We start from the raw sequence: 19,179 nt of genomic DNA on the forward strand, positions 1-19,179 counted from the left end.
AACTTCCTGCAGGAAAAGGTACAGGAGGCAAAGGACTCAGGAAAATAAGGAGATTAGTAGAAGAGCCAGAAACAAGTATGTACGAGTATGTACCTTATACTGCTGTATAGCCACATTAGGAGGAAGACAACAGTCAAAGACCAGGTGATAAGGCTGAGGAAAGTAGGTGGGGAACTCACAAGAAACCATCAAGAAGTATGTGAGGAACTCAATATGAGATTTAAGGAAGTATTTACAGTGGAGACAGGAAGGCCTCTGGGGGGACAGAACAGAACAAAACAAAAGCATTCATATTGCTAAACTCACAAACTAGTATTTGTCACTTATTATTTAGTCAACTTACTCCACAATTTGTTATAATTAGGGTTAAGAATTAATCTAAGTTTGCCCGAAATGCCTAGCCACGCTAGGTGTTCTAGTGGCCCCCTCTGTAATTAGTATTTTACTACATGTAAACCACACAATAACCAAAATCTGTAAACCCCGCATTGTAATCCTTATAGAGAATAAACTTTGATTTGATTTGATTTGATTAGAGGGGGACACCAGCAAGGAATATACCAACAAGAGTTGGATGACTTACATACAAATGAGGAGGTGAAGAAGCTGCTAAGGGACATCAATACCTCAAAGGCAATGGGACCGGACATCTCCCTGTGGGTCCTTAGAGAGGGAGCGGATATGCTGTGTGTGCCACTTACCACAATCTTCAACACATCCCTGGAAACTGGACAACTACCTGAGGTATGGAAGACGGTAAATGTAGTTCCCATTTTTAAAAAAGGAGAGAGAAAAGAGGCACTAAACTATAGACCTGTGTCACTGACGTGTATAGTATGCAAAGTTATGGAGATTATCAGGAGGAGAGTGGTGGAGCACCTGGAACGGAACAAGAATATAAACGCCAACCAGCACGAATTCATGGAAGGCAAATCCTGTGTCACAAACTTTCTGGAGTTTTATGATAAAGTAACAGAAGTAAGACATGAGAGAGAGGGGTGGGTTGATTGCATCTTCTTGGACTGCAAGAAGGTCTTTGACACAGTTCCTCACAACAGATTAGTGCAGAAGCTAGAGGATCAGGCGCATATAACAGGAAGGGCACTGCAATGGATCAGAGAATACCTGACAGGGAGGCAACAATGAGTCATGGTACGTGATGAGGTATCACAGTGGGCACCTGTGACGAGCGGGGTCCCACAGGGGTCGGTCCTAGGACCAGTGCTATTTTTGGTATATGTGAACGACATGATGGAAGGGTTAGACTCAGAAGTGTCCCTGTTCGCAGATGATGTGAAATTAATGAGGAGAATTAAATGAGATGAGGATCAGGCAGGACTTCAAAGAGACCTGGACAGACTGGACACCTGGTCCAGCAACTGGCTTCTTGAATTTAACCCCACCAAATGCAAAGTCATGAAGATTGGGGAAGGGCACAGAAGACCGCAGACGGAGTATAGGCTAGGTGGCAAAAGACTGCAAACCTCGCTCAAGGAGAAAGATCTTGGGGTGAGTATAACACCGAGCATGTCTCCGGAAGCACACATCAACCAGATAACTGCTGCAGCATATGGGTGCCTGGCAAACCTGAGAACAGCGTTCCGATACCTTAGTAAGGAATCGCTCAAGACACTGTACACCGTGTACGTCAGGCTCATACTGGAATATGCAGCGCCTGTTTGGAACCCGCACTTGATCAAGCACGTCAAGAAATTAGAGAAAGTGCAAAGATTTGTGACAAGGTTAGTTCCAGAGCTAAGGGAAATGTCCTATGAAGAAAGGTTAAATGAAATCGGCCTGACGACACTGGAGGACAGGAGGGTCAGGGGGAAGACATGATAATGACATAAAATACTGCGCGGAATAGACAAGGTAGACAAAGACAGGATGTTCCAGGGAGGGGACACAGAAACAAGAGGTCACAATTGGAAGTTGAAGACTCAGATGAGTCAAAGGGATGTTAGGAAGTATTTCTTCAGCCATAGAGTTGTCAGGAAGTGGAATAGCCTAGAAAGTGACGTAGTGGAGGCGGGAACCATACATAGTTTTAAGACGAGGTTTGATAAAGCTCATGGAGCAGGGAGAGAGAGGACCCAGTAGCAACCAGTGAAGAGGCAGGGCCAGGAGCTAAGACTGGACCCCTGCAATCACAAATAGGTGAGTACACAAATGGTAATGCTTTATTTACAGAGAGCGAAGTCAGGGTATTTTTACAGAATGGCGGTGCTGTCACTGGGTCTGTAAGTAATACCATAAGTCACATCATCAGCAAATAAATAGAGCCGTTGTGCACCCCCCTACCGGATGGAAGTGCATTGTGAAACCAATACCCATCCTCTGGATGGTAGTGCATTGTGCACCCAATGCCCATCCTTTGGATGGTAGTACATTATGCACCTGACACCCATCCTCTGGATGGTAGTGCATTGTGCACCCCATGCCCATCCTCTGGATGGTAATGCATTGTGCACCCCATACCCATCCTTTGGATGGTAGAGCATTGTGCACCCCATACCCATTCTCTAGATGGTAATGCATTGTGCACCCCATACCCATCCTCTGGATGGTAGTGCATTGTGCACCCCATACCCATCCTCTGGATGGTAGTGCATTGTGCACCCCATACCCATCCTCTGGATGGTAGTGCATTGTACACCTCATACCCATCCTCTGGATGGTAGTGTATTGTGCACCCCATACCCATCCTCTGGATGGTAGTGCATTTTGCACCCCATACCCATCCTCTTAATGGTAGTGCACTGTGCACCCATACCCATTCTCTGGATGGTGCATTGTGCACCTCATACTCATCCTATGGATGGTAGTGTATTGTACATCCCATACCCATCTGCATGGTAGTGCATTGTGCACCCCATACCCATCCTATCGATGGTGCATTGTGCACCCCATACCCATCACATAGGTAGCAATAAATTATTATAATCATAACTAAGCACTAAACCCATAAGGGTCATACAGTGCTAGGTAGCAATACAAATGGTTATTTAATCATGATCTGATAACAGTTTAAATTTTCCTCTAGATATGATACACCAGCTTTTAAGGTTTAAGATTGCAACAGTTGCTTCTTCTACTGACCCTAGTGGGTTTAGTACTTCCATTTTATTAAAAGAATAATAATGGTTCTACTACTACTATAAATGTGGTCATAGGTGCTAATGTCAATGGAAGTACAGTACATGCCAATAGTATTATTATTTTCATTTATAAGGCTGAAGTAGCAGATGCTAAATAGGATAAAAAAAATACACAAATTATACAATATTTAGATACAGTACAGTATATTTTACATTCAGTCAAAACTCATACATAATAGCATTAACACTGTGCATGCAGCCCTTTGAGAAGTTCAAAGACCCTAGGATTATAGCCCTCAAGCACAGGCTGTGCTGCCTGGAAGCAACACTTACTGAAGAGTGGCTCCCAGGGCTGGGTCCAGAAAATATTTTTTGTTGTTCCAGTGAGGTTTAATGTGTTGAGCTGAAACACACCCATGTGGAAGTATTGCCTGTGCATGTGCACCACCTGCAATACCACTGGTTTCTCCAAGTTGCTACCAACAATCTGAAACAAAAATTACTTATTATTTAGTCATTAATTACAACAATATACTGTAGAAAAGCATTTACTGCCAAATTGTTCAAACCCCTTACAGTACTTGTATATGGATAAGATTGTCTCTATATTTAAATAATTTATAAAATTATCATGCTACATTAACAACATACAGGTCCACATCCCTTTATCCGAAATTCTGAAATTCGAAAAGTTCCGAAAATCGAAGTTTTTTCATGGAGTGTGGAGCGTCAGTCATCTCTACATAACTCCAATGCCACCAATTGTGTCTCAGTGCTTGTAGTATTCGCACGTGTGTCTGCTGTTCGCTGATATTTTGCTTTTGCTTTTTATTTTGTGATTGTTTAATTTCACTGAGAAAATGCCAAAAAGAGCTGCAGATACCCCTATGGGCAACAGTGAGAAAAAGAAAAGGAAGCATCTAATGTTATCAATGACGCAGAAAGTACAGTTACTGCAGAAGCTTGATTGTGGTGTGTCAGTGCAGCGTCTTACTGAAGAATATGGTGTTGGAACTACCACTGTTTATGATTTAAAGAAACAGAAAGACAAGTTACTGAAGTATTATAGTAACAGTGATGACCAAAAACTAATGAAAAATAGGAAAACACTGCATAGGGCAGAAAATGAAGATCTTGACTGTGTGCTAATGGAGTTACAGGAAGCTGACATTGAAGAAATGCTGAACATTGACAATGATGCAGCTGTTGTGCATTCCTTGAGTGATGGTGAAATTGCTGAAATGGTGTTAAATACAAATAAGCAAATAATTTCATTTATCAATATTTTTTTTTCTTCAACAAGTCGGCCGTCTCCCACCGAGGCAGGGTGACCCAAAAAGAAAGAAAATCCCCAAAAAGAAAATACTTTCATCATTCAACACTTTTGCCTCACTCACACATAATCACTGTTTTTGCAGTGGTGCTCAGAACACAACAGTTTAGAAGCATATACGTATAAAGATACACAACATATCCCTCCAAACTGCTAATATCCCAAAACCCCTCCTTTAGAGTGCAGGCATTCTACTTCCCATTTCCAGGACTCGAGTCTGGCTATATAAAAATAACCGGTTTCCCTGAATCCCTTCACTAAATATTACCCTGCTCACACTACAACAGATTGTCAGGTCCCAAATACTATTCGTCTCCATTCACTCCTATCGAGCACGCTCATGCACGCCTGCTGGAAGTCCAAGCCCCTCGTCCACAAAACAATATATTACTCTATAAATAAGTCATAGTAGTATTTGTAGTCTTTATTTATCCCACTTAGTGTGAGTATTCATACATTTTTCCTACATTGTTAATGTTTGATTATTGGGTGGTGTCCTCAACCCCACCTTCATTCTGAAATTCGAAAAATTCTGAAATTTGAAACACTACTGGCCCCAAGGGTTTTGGATAAAGGAATGTGGACCTGTATATAGTTTAAACAATAAATTTTAGCCATCCTATCTTTGTAAGGACATAACTTTAACCTTCACAATTTTTTCAAGGAATGGACAAGAGCCGAACCTAAGGCTTTACTCGAGAGCTGTTATACCCAAAGACTCTTAAGAGGTAATCTATGTTATTAGAATAGTAGATTACCTCTTAATGGTCAGTGTGAAGTAGCGGTGTTGAAATTGAGTCTCTCTATCTATACTGATACATTTATAATAGTGTGGAATTTCATTTTCTAAGAGTTCTTGGTAATTGTTCCTTACATATTAGTATGATTACATTGGTGGGGAGTGCTAAATCCATAGGAGTCATACAGCATGAGTCCTCTCACTGGCATCAAGGACTCCCTTGAGGGTTCTTACATAATATTATCCCTGCCATTAAAGACACCTCTGTAAACTGAACATACGACATGTGCATTCCCTAGTCATAATATTCCACATGAAATTTCATTTAACATTTTTTACTAAGAATATTTACCCAATATCATACATTTAGTCACACTCCTCTTCACTTACAAATAGTGATAAACACTGGCTAAATAATGTATGCTTTATATCAAGTAAAATAATGTGAAAAATAAAACAAAAAATTCAATCGTCTGACTGGGTGTCCATTTTCTTTTGAAAATGAAGTACTGTACAGGGTTTTATTCAAAATATGCTAATTGAATTTCTAATGCACAAATCAGTTTTTGTCTTATTCCTTTTCACGAGTGTCAATATTAACCAGTTTAAAGTGGTAAAGAAACACTGTGGTTAAAAAAAAAAAACAGCAAAGAAAAGAGGGAACAGTGTGCTATGGCAATGTTTACCAAAAACCATGTACCATTTTCTGCTGCTGTGTCCTTCACCCTCCATTGCCAGAAGAACTTCCATATAGAATAAGAGTGAGTGTGTGTTCGTAAGTCATTCACTGGTTTCAAAGTGCCAATGTCATAAAAACGGAACATTATATGTCAGAACAATATAAGAGACCTACTGTATACAGAACACAGGCAGACCATATCACAGAGTATAAGAAACAGGCATAATTATGTTCGCACATCTGCAATTTAGAAAACACAATAAGGCAAAGGCAGCAACAGCCAGATAAATGACAGGAAGAATTATGAGAACTTTCAAAACATTGAAAACAATGCCAATGATGGTACTTTTCAAATCACTTATACTTTCACAACTTGAATACAATAGATCCCCAACCTATGACATCAAAGTATTCCAAAAATTCATCTTAAGTTGAATGTTTGGTACTTGGAATCTATTTTCCCCTAAGAAACAATGCAAAATGGGCAAGGTTGTACACACACCACTGAACTTGTCCAGGACATGGCCACTAGTCATCCCCCAGCCACCAGCCGCTGACCAGAACATAAATACGAAGTCTACACTCCTTGACTAACTAAAACTGTGCTCTTTATACATGCATAAAATGAACATATAAAAAATAGATAAAAAGAAAGAAAAAAAGATTTTTAACCCTTTGGGAGTTTCGACCGTACTAGTACGGCTTACGACCCAGGGTTTTTGACGTACTAGTACGCCTAAATTCTAGCGCCCTCAAATCTAGTGGGAGAAAGCTGGTAGGCATACATATGAAAGAATGGGTCTATGTAGTCAGTGTGCACAGTATAAAAAAAATCCTGCAGCAAACAGTGCATAATGAGAAAAAAAAAACTTTGACCGTGTTTTTGGAATAAAACAGCTACTTTGCACTGTATTTTCGTAGGGTATTTATTGTTGTATTCTAGTTTTCTTGGTCTCATTTTATAGAATGGAAGACATATTACAGGAATTGAGATGATTTTGACTGATTTTACAATGAAAAGTACCTTGAAATTGAGCTCAAAGTAGCAGAAATGTTCGATTTTTACCAAAGTTCAAAAGTAAACAAATCATGCGTCCAATACACGTCAACTGGTGAGTCTAAAATTCTTTCACAAGTGTGCTGATATTATTTATACCATTTCTACACTAATGCAGCATTCTGCATAACAGTAAATCTTCTATTTTTTGTAAGAATAAAAATTGAAAGTGTGAAGCCAAAGAATTATAAGAGGAAATGTTATTTTAGTGCCAGGAATGTCTCTCTTGTTTATTCTGAACCTAATTTGGAAATTGGCATCTTTTGAAATTTGTGTGAAATTGGCAAAATTGCTAAATTCTGACCACTGTATTGGACAGTTGAAATCAGTAAATGGGTGGTTTCTTGTACTCATTCGATAGAAAAAATGGAGTTCTAGTGAAATAGTTATGATTTCTGTCTACTAGTACATTGGAATTGGCCGAAAATAGGGCTCAAAGTGGGCAAAATCGCCGATGTGTAAACATTGTCAAGACCGCAAACTTCGCTAGACCATAACTCCGTAAGTTTTTCATCAAATTTCATAGTTTTGGTGTCATTATGATCGGGAAAAGATTCTCTATCTTTTCATAAGAAAAAAATAATTTTTTTTTTTTTTTTTTTTTTGAAATTTGGCTGACCCTGAGAACAAGTCTCGGAGAGGGCCTGTCAACCCTCAAAGGGTTAATTAACCCTTGATAAAAATATAAATATAAACACCAGAAGAGCGAATTATTGCTTTTAAGTAATTAGTTGGTTCAAAAATACCAATGTTGTAAGTGCAAAATATAGTAACTTGGAACATGCTACTGGGGTTCTAATGTATTGTTCTGAGGTTACAGCATGTTTCAGGGCAAGAGAGAGAGATAGCAGAACTGAAAAATGTAAAGAGGCTGCATACTGACTACAAAGAATCAATAAAACATCTCAATGCTTCAAAGCACTTGAATTGTTCTCTGTGGAATGGAGAAGAAAGAAATATCTGGTAACACAGTACAATATATAGAAAGGTGATATTTGAGGGCCTGATCAACCTGCACACTGCTATAACAATTTAGTGGAGTGAAAAGACATGGAAGAAAGTGTGGAATAAACTCTGTGAAGGGCAAGGGTCCATGGATACAATTAGAAAACACTATGTTAACATCAGGGCCCATAGATACAATTATAAAACACTATGTCAGCATCAGTGGTCAAACTCTCTTCAACACTTAAGCAGCAGATATCAGAAATATTGTCAAAATGAAGGTAGAAGTTTACTGGAAGGTGGACAGCTTCCTTCTAAAAGTGTTGGATCAACTGTGTTATGAAGGCTATGAAGACCTGCAGGCTACTAGCACAAAGAGCTTGCAAAACCAGGCAGACAACATAGAAGTCTGGCCTTAAGTTAGGCTGTGGGAGGTATAAGTGCTCTTGAAACTGGTCACAGGTAAATCACAGGAACCTCTTATCATACATGCTCAAAAGACAGAAAATGTTTAACAAGTTTTGGTTTCACATACCTATGACAGGACAGTAGTTCCTTCATGGATGGTTGTCTACCAGTCTACTACTTACCTTAAATAGGTGACAAAAAATTAAAGGAAGGTAGCAGGCTCTGCATATCTTACTTCAGTGCCACCATCTGATAATACTGTACAATACAGTGTACAGTATCAATATCTGATATATTTAATAAACTTCAACTCTAAACAGGGATCACAGCAATGATGTTGATCTTTTTTTTTTTTTTTTTCAACAAGTCGGCCATCTCCCACCGAGGCAGGGTGACCCAAAAAAGAAAGAAAATCCCCAAAAAGAAAATACTTTCATCATCATTCAACACTTTCACCACACTCCCACATTATCACTGTTTTTGCAGAGGTGCTCAGAATACACAATTTAGAAGCATACACATATAAAGATACACAACATATCCCTCCAAACTGCCAATATCCCAAACTCCTCCTTTAAAGTGCAGGCATTGTACTTCCCATTTCCAGGACTTAAGTCCGACTATATGAAAATAACCGGTTTCCCTGAATCCCTTCACTAAATATTACCCTGCTCACACTCCAACAGATCGTCAGGTCTCAAGTACCATTCGTCTCCATTCACTCCTATCTAACACGCTCACGCACGCTTGCTGGAAGTTGATCTTATTACTAACATGTTCTGCAATGTTATCACATTGACCTGTGACCAGGAGGCCTGGTCACAGACCGGGCCGCAGGGGTGTAGACCCCCGGAACTCTCTCCAGGTAAACTCCAGGTATGGCAGTGACTGTCAATGTTAGGCACAATATGGACCTGTATTTGTTATGAATTTATATAGTGTATATGTCTTACCTGCCAGTTTTACATTTAAATGGTAAGAAGTGGCCTGGTCTTTCTTTTAAAGGTCTGTTGTACTTGTTCATGCAAGATAACAGTGTAAGTGCAGTCAACAAAGCAATCAAGAGAACGTGGAATAAAATATATACCAGATGTTAGCTTTTTGATTCACCATATGTAATGAAAGAAATTATCAAATTTTTCAGCTAAAAAGCAAAACAAAACAAATATGGTCGTTGTTTTTAAAATAATGCCAAACTTATGTGTTCTCAACCAAGAATTTGATTTTGCATAATGAAAGTACATACTGGAACACATTTAATTCAATTTAATTTTTCAAATTATTATTTGTGGTGGATAAGTAAACTTACACTGCCTGTTGCCTTTGCATATGCAGCAGCATGTGAGAAAGCATGAAGAAGGGATATTCCAGCAAACTGGTCTTCACTAAGCTTCATCCTGGACTGGTTTTGATGGATAAAGATGGTATGTGGATAAAGATTGTTGCTGGCAACACCTGCAGAGACAAATAAGACCTCTCACAGTGTGCAGGTATGTAGCACGTTTTTAAAAGAAAACCATTCAGTTATATTAAAAGTGTCAGTACAGTAAACCCTTGATATAATGGACTAATACTGCTGATTGTCCAATTGTCAGCTAAATCAGAGTGTTAAAAATCAGAAAAAAAAAAAAAAAAAAAAAAAGACCTTCAGTATGTAGTCAAGTTGAAATATCATAAGCCAAACCATCATAAAGTGAGGAGCACCTTACTATTAGGTTAGGCAAGGTTCGTCAAGAAACAGGACAAGTGTCTCCTTGCAAAGGATGTAATATATACAGACTTTGCAAAAGCCTTCGACAAGTGTGACCATGGCATAATAGCGCACAAAATGCGCGCTAAAGGAATAACAGGAAAAGTCGGTCGATGGATCTATAATTTCCTCACTAACAGAACACAGAGAGTAGTCGTCAACAGAGTAAAGTCCGAGGCAGCTACGGTGAAAAGCTCTGTTCCACAAGGCACAGTACTAGCTCCCATCTTGTTTCTCATCCTCATATCCGACATAGACAAGGATGTCAGCCACAGCACCGTGTCTTCCTTTGCAGATGACACCCGAATCTGCATGACAGTGTCTTCCATTGCAGACACTGCAAGGCTCCAGGCGGACATCAACCAAATCTTTCAGTGGGCTGCAGAAAACAATATGAAGTTCAACGATGAGAAATTTCAATTACTCAGATATGGTAAACATGAGGAAATTAAATCTTCATCAGAGTACAAAACAAATTCTGGCCACGAAATAGAGCGAAACACCAACGTCAAAGACCTGGGAGTGATTATGTCGGAGGATCTCACCTTCAAGGACCATAACATTGTATCAATCGCATCTGCTAGAAAAATGACAGGATGGATAATGAGAACCTTCAAAACTAGGGAGGCCAAGCCCATGATGACACTCTTCAGGTCACTTGTTCTATCTAGGCTGGAATATTGCTGCACTCTAACAGCACCTTTCAAGGCAGGTGAAATTGCCGACCTAGAAAATGTACAGAGAACTTTCACGGCGCGCATAACGGAGATAAAACACCTCAATTACTGGGAGCGCTTGAGGTTTCTAAACCTGTATTCCCTGGAACGCAGGAGGGAGAGATACATGATTATATACACCTGGAAAATCCTAGAGGGACTAGTACCGAACTTGCACACGAAAATCACTCACTACGAAAGCAAAAGACTTGGCAGACGATGCACCATCCCCCCAATGAAAAGCAGGGGTGTCACTAGCACGTTAAGAGACCATACAATAAGTGTCAGGGGCCCGAGACTGTTCAACTGCCTCCCAGCACACATAAGGGGGATTACCAACAGACCCCTGGCAGTCTTCAAGCTGGCACTGGACAAGCACCTAAAGTCAGTTCCTGATCAGCCGGGCTGTGGCTCGTACGTTGGTTTGCGTGCAGCCAGCAGCAACAGCCTGGTTGATCAGGCGCTGATCCACCAGGAGGCCTGGTCACAGACCGGGCCGCGGGGGCGTTGACCCCCGAAACTCTCTCCAGGTCTCCAGGTAAACAAAGGTCTAGGTCAGATGATGACCCATCACTGGAGGTTTTGGTCATCTGACTGAGGCCATCCACTGGCTTACCCATTCACCCCTTCAAAAATTATGGTCAGAGTTATAACCATTTAGTATTGTACTCTCAGTTTACAGTTATATTACAAAAAACATTGAAAATTAAGGAGCTAAAATTTATATAGTATACTTTGTTCATTATTTTAAAAATTCATTATACTGAGGGCTTACTGTACACCATCTTGCATTGGTTCACATAATTAAAAATCTGAAAAAGAAAAGTTGCTCATGCATGAAAATTTTTCCATTCAGAGATTTATATGAACAGGAAAAAGCTTACTGCTGACTCTGGCTCAATACTGTACATGATGTCAAGGCACTCTGAATGTCAAACAGACAAAAGAATCACATGTCAGCTGATAAAACATACAAATGACTCACATCCATCAATCACTCAGTAGTCACTTCATTAGTCAACAAATGAACAAGGAATTTACAATTCCTCCTTGTCTATATTATAAACAAGAAAATTGTATAGTGAAATATACAATGGCTTCAGCTGATATAGTGTATGAGTGGTGTCAGATGATATAGTGTATGAGTGGTGTCAGCAATAAGCTACATAACTATCTCCAAACACTTCTACATCAACAAGTAGGAGAAACAAAAATTTAAGGTAGGGTAAAACTCTTTCTTGTTACTTTTTAAAATATTTGATGAGATTGCATATTAAATTTATAAAAGTTACTGGCATCATGCCCATTTTCTTTGGAAGGAAGAGAACGTATACCGTATAGCACGCCAGCGTTGAACACCAACTTTCTCAGGCCTTGTTAATTAAGTTTATTTACTGAATAACTTTTTATTCAGGATTTGTGTACAATAAAAATAAATTTTCTAGGTAGTAGGTTGGAAGACAGCAACCACCCAAGGAGGTACTCCCATCCTGCCAAGTGAGTGTAAAACAAAAGCCTGTAATTGTTTTACATGATGGTAGGATTGCCGGTGTCTAATTTTCTGTCTCATAAACATGCAAGGTTTCAGGTATGTCTTGCTACTTCTACTTACACTTAGGTCACACTACACATACATGTACAAGCACATATATACACACCCCTCTGGGTTTTCTTCTATTTTCTTTCTAGTTCTTATTCTTGTTTATTTCCTCTTATCTCCATGGGGAAGTGGAACAGAATTCTTCCTCCGTAAGCCATGCGTGTTGTAAGAGGCGACTAAAATGCCAGGAGCAAGGGGCTAGTAACCTCTTCTCCTGTATATATTACTAAATGTAAAAGGAGAAACTTTCATTTTTCCTTTTGGGCCACCCCGCCTCGGTGGGATACGGCCGGTGTGTTGAAAGAAAGAAAGAATATACAGGTAGTAGGTTGGTAGACAGCAACCACCCAGGGAAGTACTACCGTAGAGAGAATGGAGCGAAACAGAATGACTTCAAGAGTGTATCAGTCTGTAGTGGAAGGAAGGCGGGGTAGGGGTCGGCCTAGGAAAGGTTGGAGAGAGGGGGTAAAGGAGGTTTTGTGTGCGAGGGGCTTGGACTTCCAGCAGGTATGCGTGAGCGTGTTTGATAGGAGTGAATGGAGACAAATGGTTTTTAATACTTGACGTGCTGTTGGAGTGTGAGCAAAGTAACATTTATGAAGGGGTTCAGGGAAACCGGCAGGCCGGACTTGAGTCCTGGAGATGGGAAGTACAGTGCCTGCACTCTGAAGGAGGGGTGTTAATGTTGCAGTTTAAAAACTGTGGTGTAGGGCACCCTTCTGGCAAGACAGTGATGGAGTGAATGATGGTGAAAGTTTTTCTTTTTCGGGCCACCCTGCCTTGGTGGGAATCGGCCAGTGTGATAAAAATAAAAAAAATAAACACACCCCTCCGGGTTTTCTTCTATTTTCTTACTAGTTCTTGCTCTTGTTTATTTCCTCTTACCTCCATGGGGAAGTGGAAGAGAATTCTTCCTCCGTAAGCCATGAGTGTTGTAAGAGACGGCTAAAATGCCAGGAGCAAGGGGCTAGTAACCCCTTCTCCTGTATATACACTAAATGTAAAAGGAGAAACTTTTGTTTTTCCTTTTGGGCCACCCTGCCTCGGTGGGATACGGCCGGTGTGTTGAAAGAAAGAAAGAAGAAAGATAAATTTCTAGGTCAACAGGCAATGACCTCATCATTTCTGACTAGATATCATTAACCTAATCCAATTTTTCCCATATATTATTCACATTACAGAGTGCAAAATTACAAATAACATCAATTTCAGGAATGTTACTCTTGCTTTAGGTAAGGTTTTAACATATTAAATCATACATCAGGACAAATTAAATTTACAATTTATTTACTGTATAAGATTTCTACTGCCTTCCTTCTCTTTATTGTAACATTCAAAGACCATGCTTCACACCTATACACAAGAGATGGTCCCACTATACATTGAAGCATTTGTAGTAGTGCATCCACTGACTAGCTTCACTCTTTCCACAATCCTGCAACTTTCTTTCTGTGTTCTATTCTTTGTTCTACATCACTCACAGAAGTATCTGTTGAAACATCTACTCTTAAGTTTCAAAATACAGTACATTTACTACCTCTACTCACATATATCAGTGAATCAGGCAGTTACTTGGGCTCACTGCACAGCCAGCTGCATAGAAGAGCATGCCACACTGCTGAGCTTAACTTTGATTGCTAGAACATATCTTACTCCACTTCCAAAAATGTATAAGGAACCTTTTTTCCTTGTTTTGTAAGAGCTAATTTTTGATGTTTGGAATATACCCTATGTTTTTCATATGATACTCACTTTAAGTGGAACTTTTTTTACAGTACTGTTAGGAATGGTCCCTGCTATTATTTATTTGTGTTGAATGTTTTGTTGATGCTATTATTTTAAATTTTTATTATTCAGTGCTCTTAGGTATGATTTGTATTTATTTTTATTGCCAAGAATGCCAGGTGATTTTCCAGGTCAAAGTTCTCTTCAAATCTTACAACTTCCTTCCTTGCACACCGAGTTTATTATATGTATGGCACATATTACTGCTGCCTCTGAGATAAACATTTTCCAGTGAATGACAAAGACCACATTGACAAATGAATGCCTACCTAAGAATAATATTACTACAAATACTATGTAATTTTTTTAAATAATTTTTATTGTCAGTGCTTATGCTTTTAGCCAATGAGGAATTTAAAGTCTTACCATAGGAATCCTTCAAACAATAGGTGTTGAATGCTCTGCAGTTTACAAGTGGAGAGAGAGGATATATGTCTGGCAGTGTCTCCTCTTGTAAAGATTTTATTTCTGCATTATCTGCAAGCTGGGGCAATGGGGTCAGAGATGACACGATGAAAGCTGCTTCGTGATTTATCTGCATCAGGCTGTCTGTTAAATGAAGGGAACATTATGTAGTATTATTTTTCTTGCTAAACCCATCCAAAAGTACCAGTGATGTCCCTTCCTGAGAGGGATGGCATAGACAGTCTTCTTGCCACATGAATATTTTCCAAAGTAATGACATTTAAAAATGAAAACACTTTGAAAAATTGCTAAACAAATTTAATTAAGAAAATGAATAGTGCTTCAGGAAGTGTATACAGTACACAAGGCGTGAAATTATCCATAGCAATTTAAAAAAAATAATTCTTAGGATGGTTAGGATTTTGAATTTGAGCTGCCCAGTATTGAGGCGATCCTATTTAAGAACATAAGACGACCGACTTATTAAAAAAAAAAAAAAACGAAAGGGACACTGCAGCAGGGCTACTGGCCCAATTCAGTCAGGTCCAACTCATCTTCCACACCCACTCATGTATTTGTCTAACCTATATTTAAACCAACACAACGTTTTAACTTCAATAACATTACTTGGGAGTTTGTTCCACTCATCCACAGCTCAACTGCCAAACCAGTGCTTTCCTATATCTTTTCTAAATCTAAATTTTCCAACTTGAAACTATTGCCGCAAGTCCTGTCTTGGTTATATAATTTTAGCATGTTATTTACATTCACTTTATTTATTAGTATTTACCATTTATACACCTTAATCATATCCCCCTAATTCTATGCCTTTCAAGAGAGTGCAGATTCAGGACCCTAAGTCTATCCTCATAGGAGAGATATTTGATACATGAGATCAATTTTGTCATCCTTCTTTGTACATTTTCCAATGCATTTATATCCATTCTGTAATAGAGTGACCAGAACTGTGCAGCATAATCTAAATGAGGCCTAATTAACAATATATAGAGTTGAAGAATGACCTGAGGACTTCTGTTATTTATACTTCTTGATATGAATCCAAGAATTCTATTTGCTTTATTGCGAACACTTATACATCACTGTTTTGGCTTTAGATTACTGCTAACCAGAATTCCTAAATCTTTCTCGCAATCAGTGATATTAAGATCTACCTTATTTAGTTTATAAGTGTCATGGTTATTTTTCTTTCCAGCACAAAGAATTTTGCATTTGTCTATATTAAACTGTATCTGCCACTTCTCTGACCATTGTATCAGTCTATTCAGATCTTCCTGCAGCACTCTAGTGTCCCTGTCAGCCTATTTTGGTGTTGTTGACAAACTTGCTTATGTCGCTATTTATTCCCTCACCTATGTTGTTTATGTAAATTGTAAACAACAAGGGGCCAAACAATGACCCCTGTAGAACACCGCTTGTGACATGTCCCCACTCTGATTTCTCCCCGTTTATGCAAACTCTCTGTTGACTATTAACCATGCCTCTATCCAACAAAAAAAATTTCTCCTATTCCGTGTGCTTCTACTTTCTTCAATAACCTCCGATGTAAAACTCTGTTAAAAGTCTTACTGAAATTCATATACACAATATATCATATTCATTACCATGGTCTACCTCCTCAAATACTTCAGTGAAAAAAGCTAGTAAATTCATAAGGCAGGAATTCCCCTTTGGAAAACTGTGCTGCATAGGTAGTAGGTTGGTAGACAGCCACCGCCCAGGGAAGTACTACAGTCCTGCCAAGTGAGTAAAACAAAAGCCTGTCATTGTTTTACATGATGGTAGGATTGTTGGTGTCTTTTTTCTGTCTCATAAACATGCAAGATTTCAGGTACGTCTTGCTACTACTTCTTACATTTAGGTCACACTACACATACATGTACAAGCATATATGTACACACCCCTCTGGGTTTTCTTCTATTTTCTTTCTAGTTCTTGTTTATTTTCTCTTATCTCCATGGAAAAGTGGAACAGAATTCTTCCTCCGTAAGCAATGCGTGTTGTAAGAGGCGACTAAAATGCTGGGAGCAAGGGGCTAGTAACCCCTTCTTCTGTACAAATTACTAAATTTAAAAAGAAAAACTTTTGTTTTTCTTTTTATGCCACCCTACCTTGGTGGGATACGGCCAGTTTGTTGAAAAAAAAAAATGCAAGATTTCAGGTACGTCTTGCTACTTCTACCTACACTTGGGTCACACTACACATGCATGTACAAGCATATATATACACACCCCTCTGGGTTTTCTTCTATTTACTTACTAGCTCTTACTCTTGTTTATTTCTTATCTCCGTGGGGAAGTGGAACAGAATTCTTCCTCCGTAAGACATGCGTGTTGTAAGAGGCGACTAAAATGCTGGGAGCAAGGGGCTAGTAACCCCTTCTCCTGTATACATTACTAAAGTTAAAAAGAAAAACTTTTATTTTTCTTTTTGGGCCACCCTGCTTCGGTGGGATACGGCCAGTTTGTTGAAAGAAGAAGAAGAAAAAAAGAAACTTTCGTTTTTCCTTCTGGGCCACCCTGCCTCAGTGGGATATGGCCAGTGTGTCGAAAGAAAGATATATACACACTCCTTGGGATTTTCTTTCTTATTAGTTCTTGTTTATTTCCTCTTACATCCATGGGGAAGTGGAACAGCATTCTTCCTACATAAGCCATGTGTGTCATAAGAGGTGACTAACATGCTGGGAGCAAGGGGCTAGTAACCCCTTTTCCTGTATACATTACTAAAGTAAAAAGAGAAACTGTTATTTTTCTTTCTGAGCCACCCGGCCTCAGTGGGATAAGGCCAGTTGGTTGAAAGAAGAAGAAAACTGTGCTGAGAATCATTAATCAATTTATGTCTCTTAAGGTGACTTTGAATAGCTTTGGCAATTATTGATTTCATCACTTTTCCCGCAATGGAGGTTAGGCTTATTGGTGTATCATTCAAAGCTTAGGACCTGTCTCTTGCTTTGCAGGTAGGTATCACATTTGCCATTTTCCACTTATCAGGCACTATACCAGTTTGTAGTGATATACTGAATAGACTAGCCAAAGGTTTGCTAAGCTCCTCCTTACATTCCTTTAAAACCGTTGCGAAAAATTCATCAGGGCCCAGGGATGTGTTGGGTTTTAATTTATCTATTTGTCTGAGAACCATGTCACTAGTGACTCTGATCATGCATAACTTTTTTTTGTCCTGTTCTATGTAATTTATTATTACTGCCATTTCACTGGTATCTTCATGCGTAAAAACTGAAAGGAAGTAAGTGTTAAAAGTTCAACACATTTATTTTTCATTGTCAGTGAGCTGACCTGAGTAGCTTTTGAGTGGGCCTATCTTGTCCCTAATCTTACTCCTACATACCTGAAAGAAACCCTTTGGGTTAATCTTCGAATCCTTTGTGACTTTAACCTCATAATCTCTTTCTGATTTTCTTATTCCCTTTTTTTATTCACTTTTTAATTGAATATATTGATTTCTTAACTGCTCGTCTTTCCTTTAGATTTGCCTGTTTATAATGAGCTTAATCAACTTAATACTGACATTAAGGAAGTGAAGGAAATAAAAAAAAAAGGCACAAGAAAAAAATAAGGACAAGTGCCAAAATAGATAAAGTTCTTGAGGAGATGGAAAAAATGTAATTGACAACTGAAACTACAATAACTGAATCAATGTACAGGAATGAAGCCAATCTACTTAATTAAAAAAGTATGATCTGCATAGTTTTTAATTTCCTTATTCCTGTTGTCTGTCAAATAAAACTTTTCTAAGCGACAAAGACTTTTCTATAAAAACAGAATGACATTGGTTAGCAAAGAATCAGTGCCTAGATGAGGGAGGGGTTGACAAAGCGATCTATTATAACTACATGTACTGTAATCAAACTTTATATATAAAGGGATAGATTAGCCAAATTAGAAGATAGATTTAGGCATGGGGAAGTGGAAAAGAATTCTTCCTCCGTAAGCCATGCGTGTCGTTAGAGGCGACTAAAATGCCAGGAGCAAGGGACTAGTAACCCCTTCTCCTGTATAAATTACTAAATTTAAAAAGAAAATCTTTCATTTCCTTTTTAGGTAACCCTGCCATTGTGGGATATGACTGATTAGTTGAAATAAAAAAAAAATTAGGCAGAAAAGGCAGAGATGAGACAGGAGATATACCTGAGTGTTTCAATGTGACTTGTGTTAAGGTGTCTTCAACAAGTTGTCTCTCCAGTGCTCCAGGTACTTGTTGGTCAAGGAGAAGCAGAAGCTGGTATGTCAGAGTTTTACTGTGTAAGAAAAAATTGTATATTAACCCTTAAACTGTTGAAACGTAGATCTACGTTCATGTGCGTAGCACTCCAAACTTTCTATTTTGCATGCTTTCTTACGTAAAAAAATGTAGAGCTACGTTCTGAATGCTACGCACGTAAATGTAGATCTACGTTTGGACAGTTTAAGGGTTAACAATGCCATATTATCAAAACTGTCCTGCTAATTTCCCTTAGTCATATCAATGGACATACCTACCTGTTGGAAAACTATACATGTGTAACAATTATGATTTAATTAGTATGATTCAGTGTAATTTGTAGAATATGTACTATGCTACTGTGCAATAATAAGTGACCTTAAATTTTATATGCATCAAACATCACACAATCCCAATAAAGATCA

At 38.8% G+C, this 19,179-nt stretch overlaps 2 protein-coding genes across 6 annotated transcripts in view; one reads left to right on the plus strand and one right to left on the minus strand.

Moving 5' to 3' along the window:
• LOC128684844 (phosducin-like protein) overlaps positions 1–19,179 on the plus strand; it is a 372,671-nt gene that overhangs the window by 212,744 nt on the left and 140,748 nt on the right. The gene's annotated exons all lie outside the window — the stretch shown is intronic.
• Positions 3,286–19,179, minus strand: part of mRpL37 (mitochondrial ribosomal protein L37) — a 26,527-nt gene continuing 10,633 nt past the window's right edge. For both annotated transcript variants that reach the window (XM_070099852.1, XM_070099844.1), the window contains 4 exons: positions 18,682–18,791; positions 14,477–14,659; positions 9,569–9,714; positions 3,286–3,585 (listed from right to left, as the gene is read on the minus strand). In XM_070099852.1, the coding sequence (XP_069955953.1) occupies positions 3,340–3,585; positions 9,569–9,714; positions 14,477–14,659; positions 18,682–18,791 (685 nt within the window). In that variant the 3' untranslated portion in view covers positions 3,286–3,339. The remainder of the gene's footprint in view (positions 3,586–9,568; positions 9,715–14,476; positions 14,660–18,681; positions 18,792–19,179) is intronic.

Source organism: Cherax quadricarinatus, chromosome 5 (assembly GCF_038502225.1).
Source record: "Cherax quadricarinatus isolate ZL_2023a chromosome 5, ASM3850222v1, whole genome shotgun sequence".
Lineage (NCBI taxonomy): Eukaryota > Metazoa > Arthropoda > Malacostraca > Decapoda > Parastacidae > Cherax > Cherax quadricarinatus.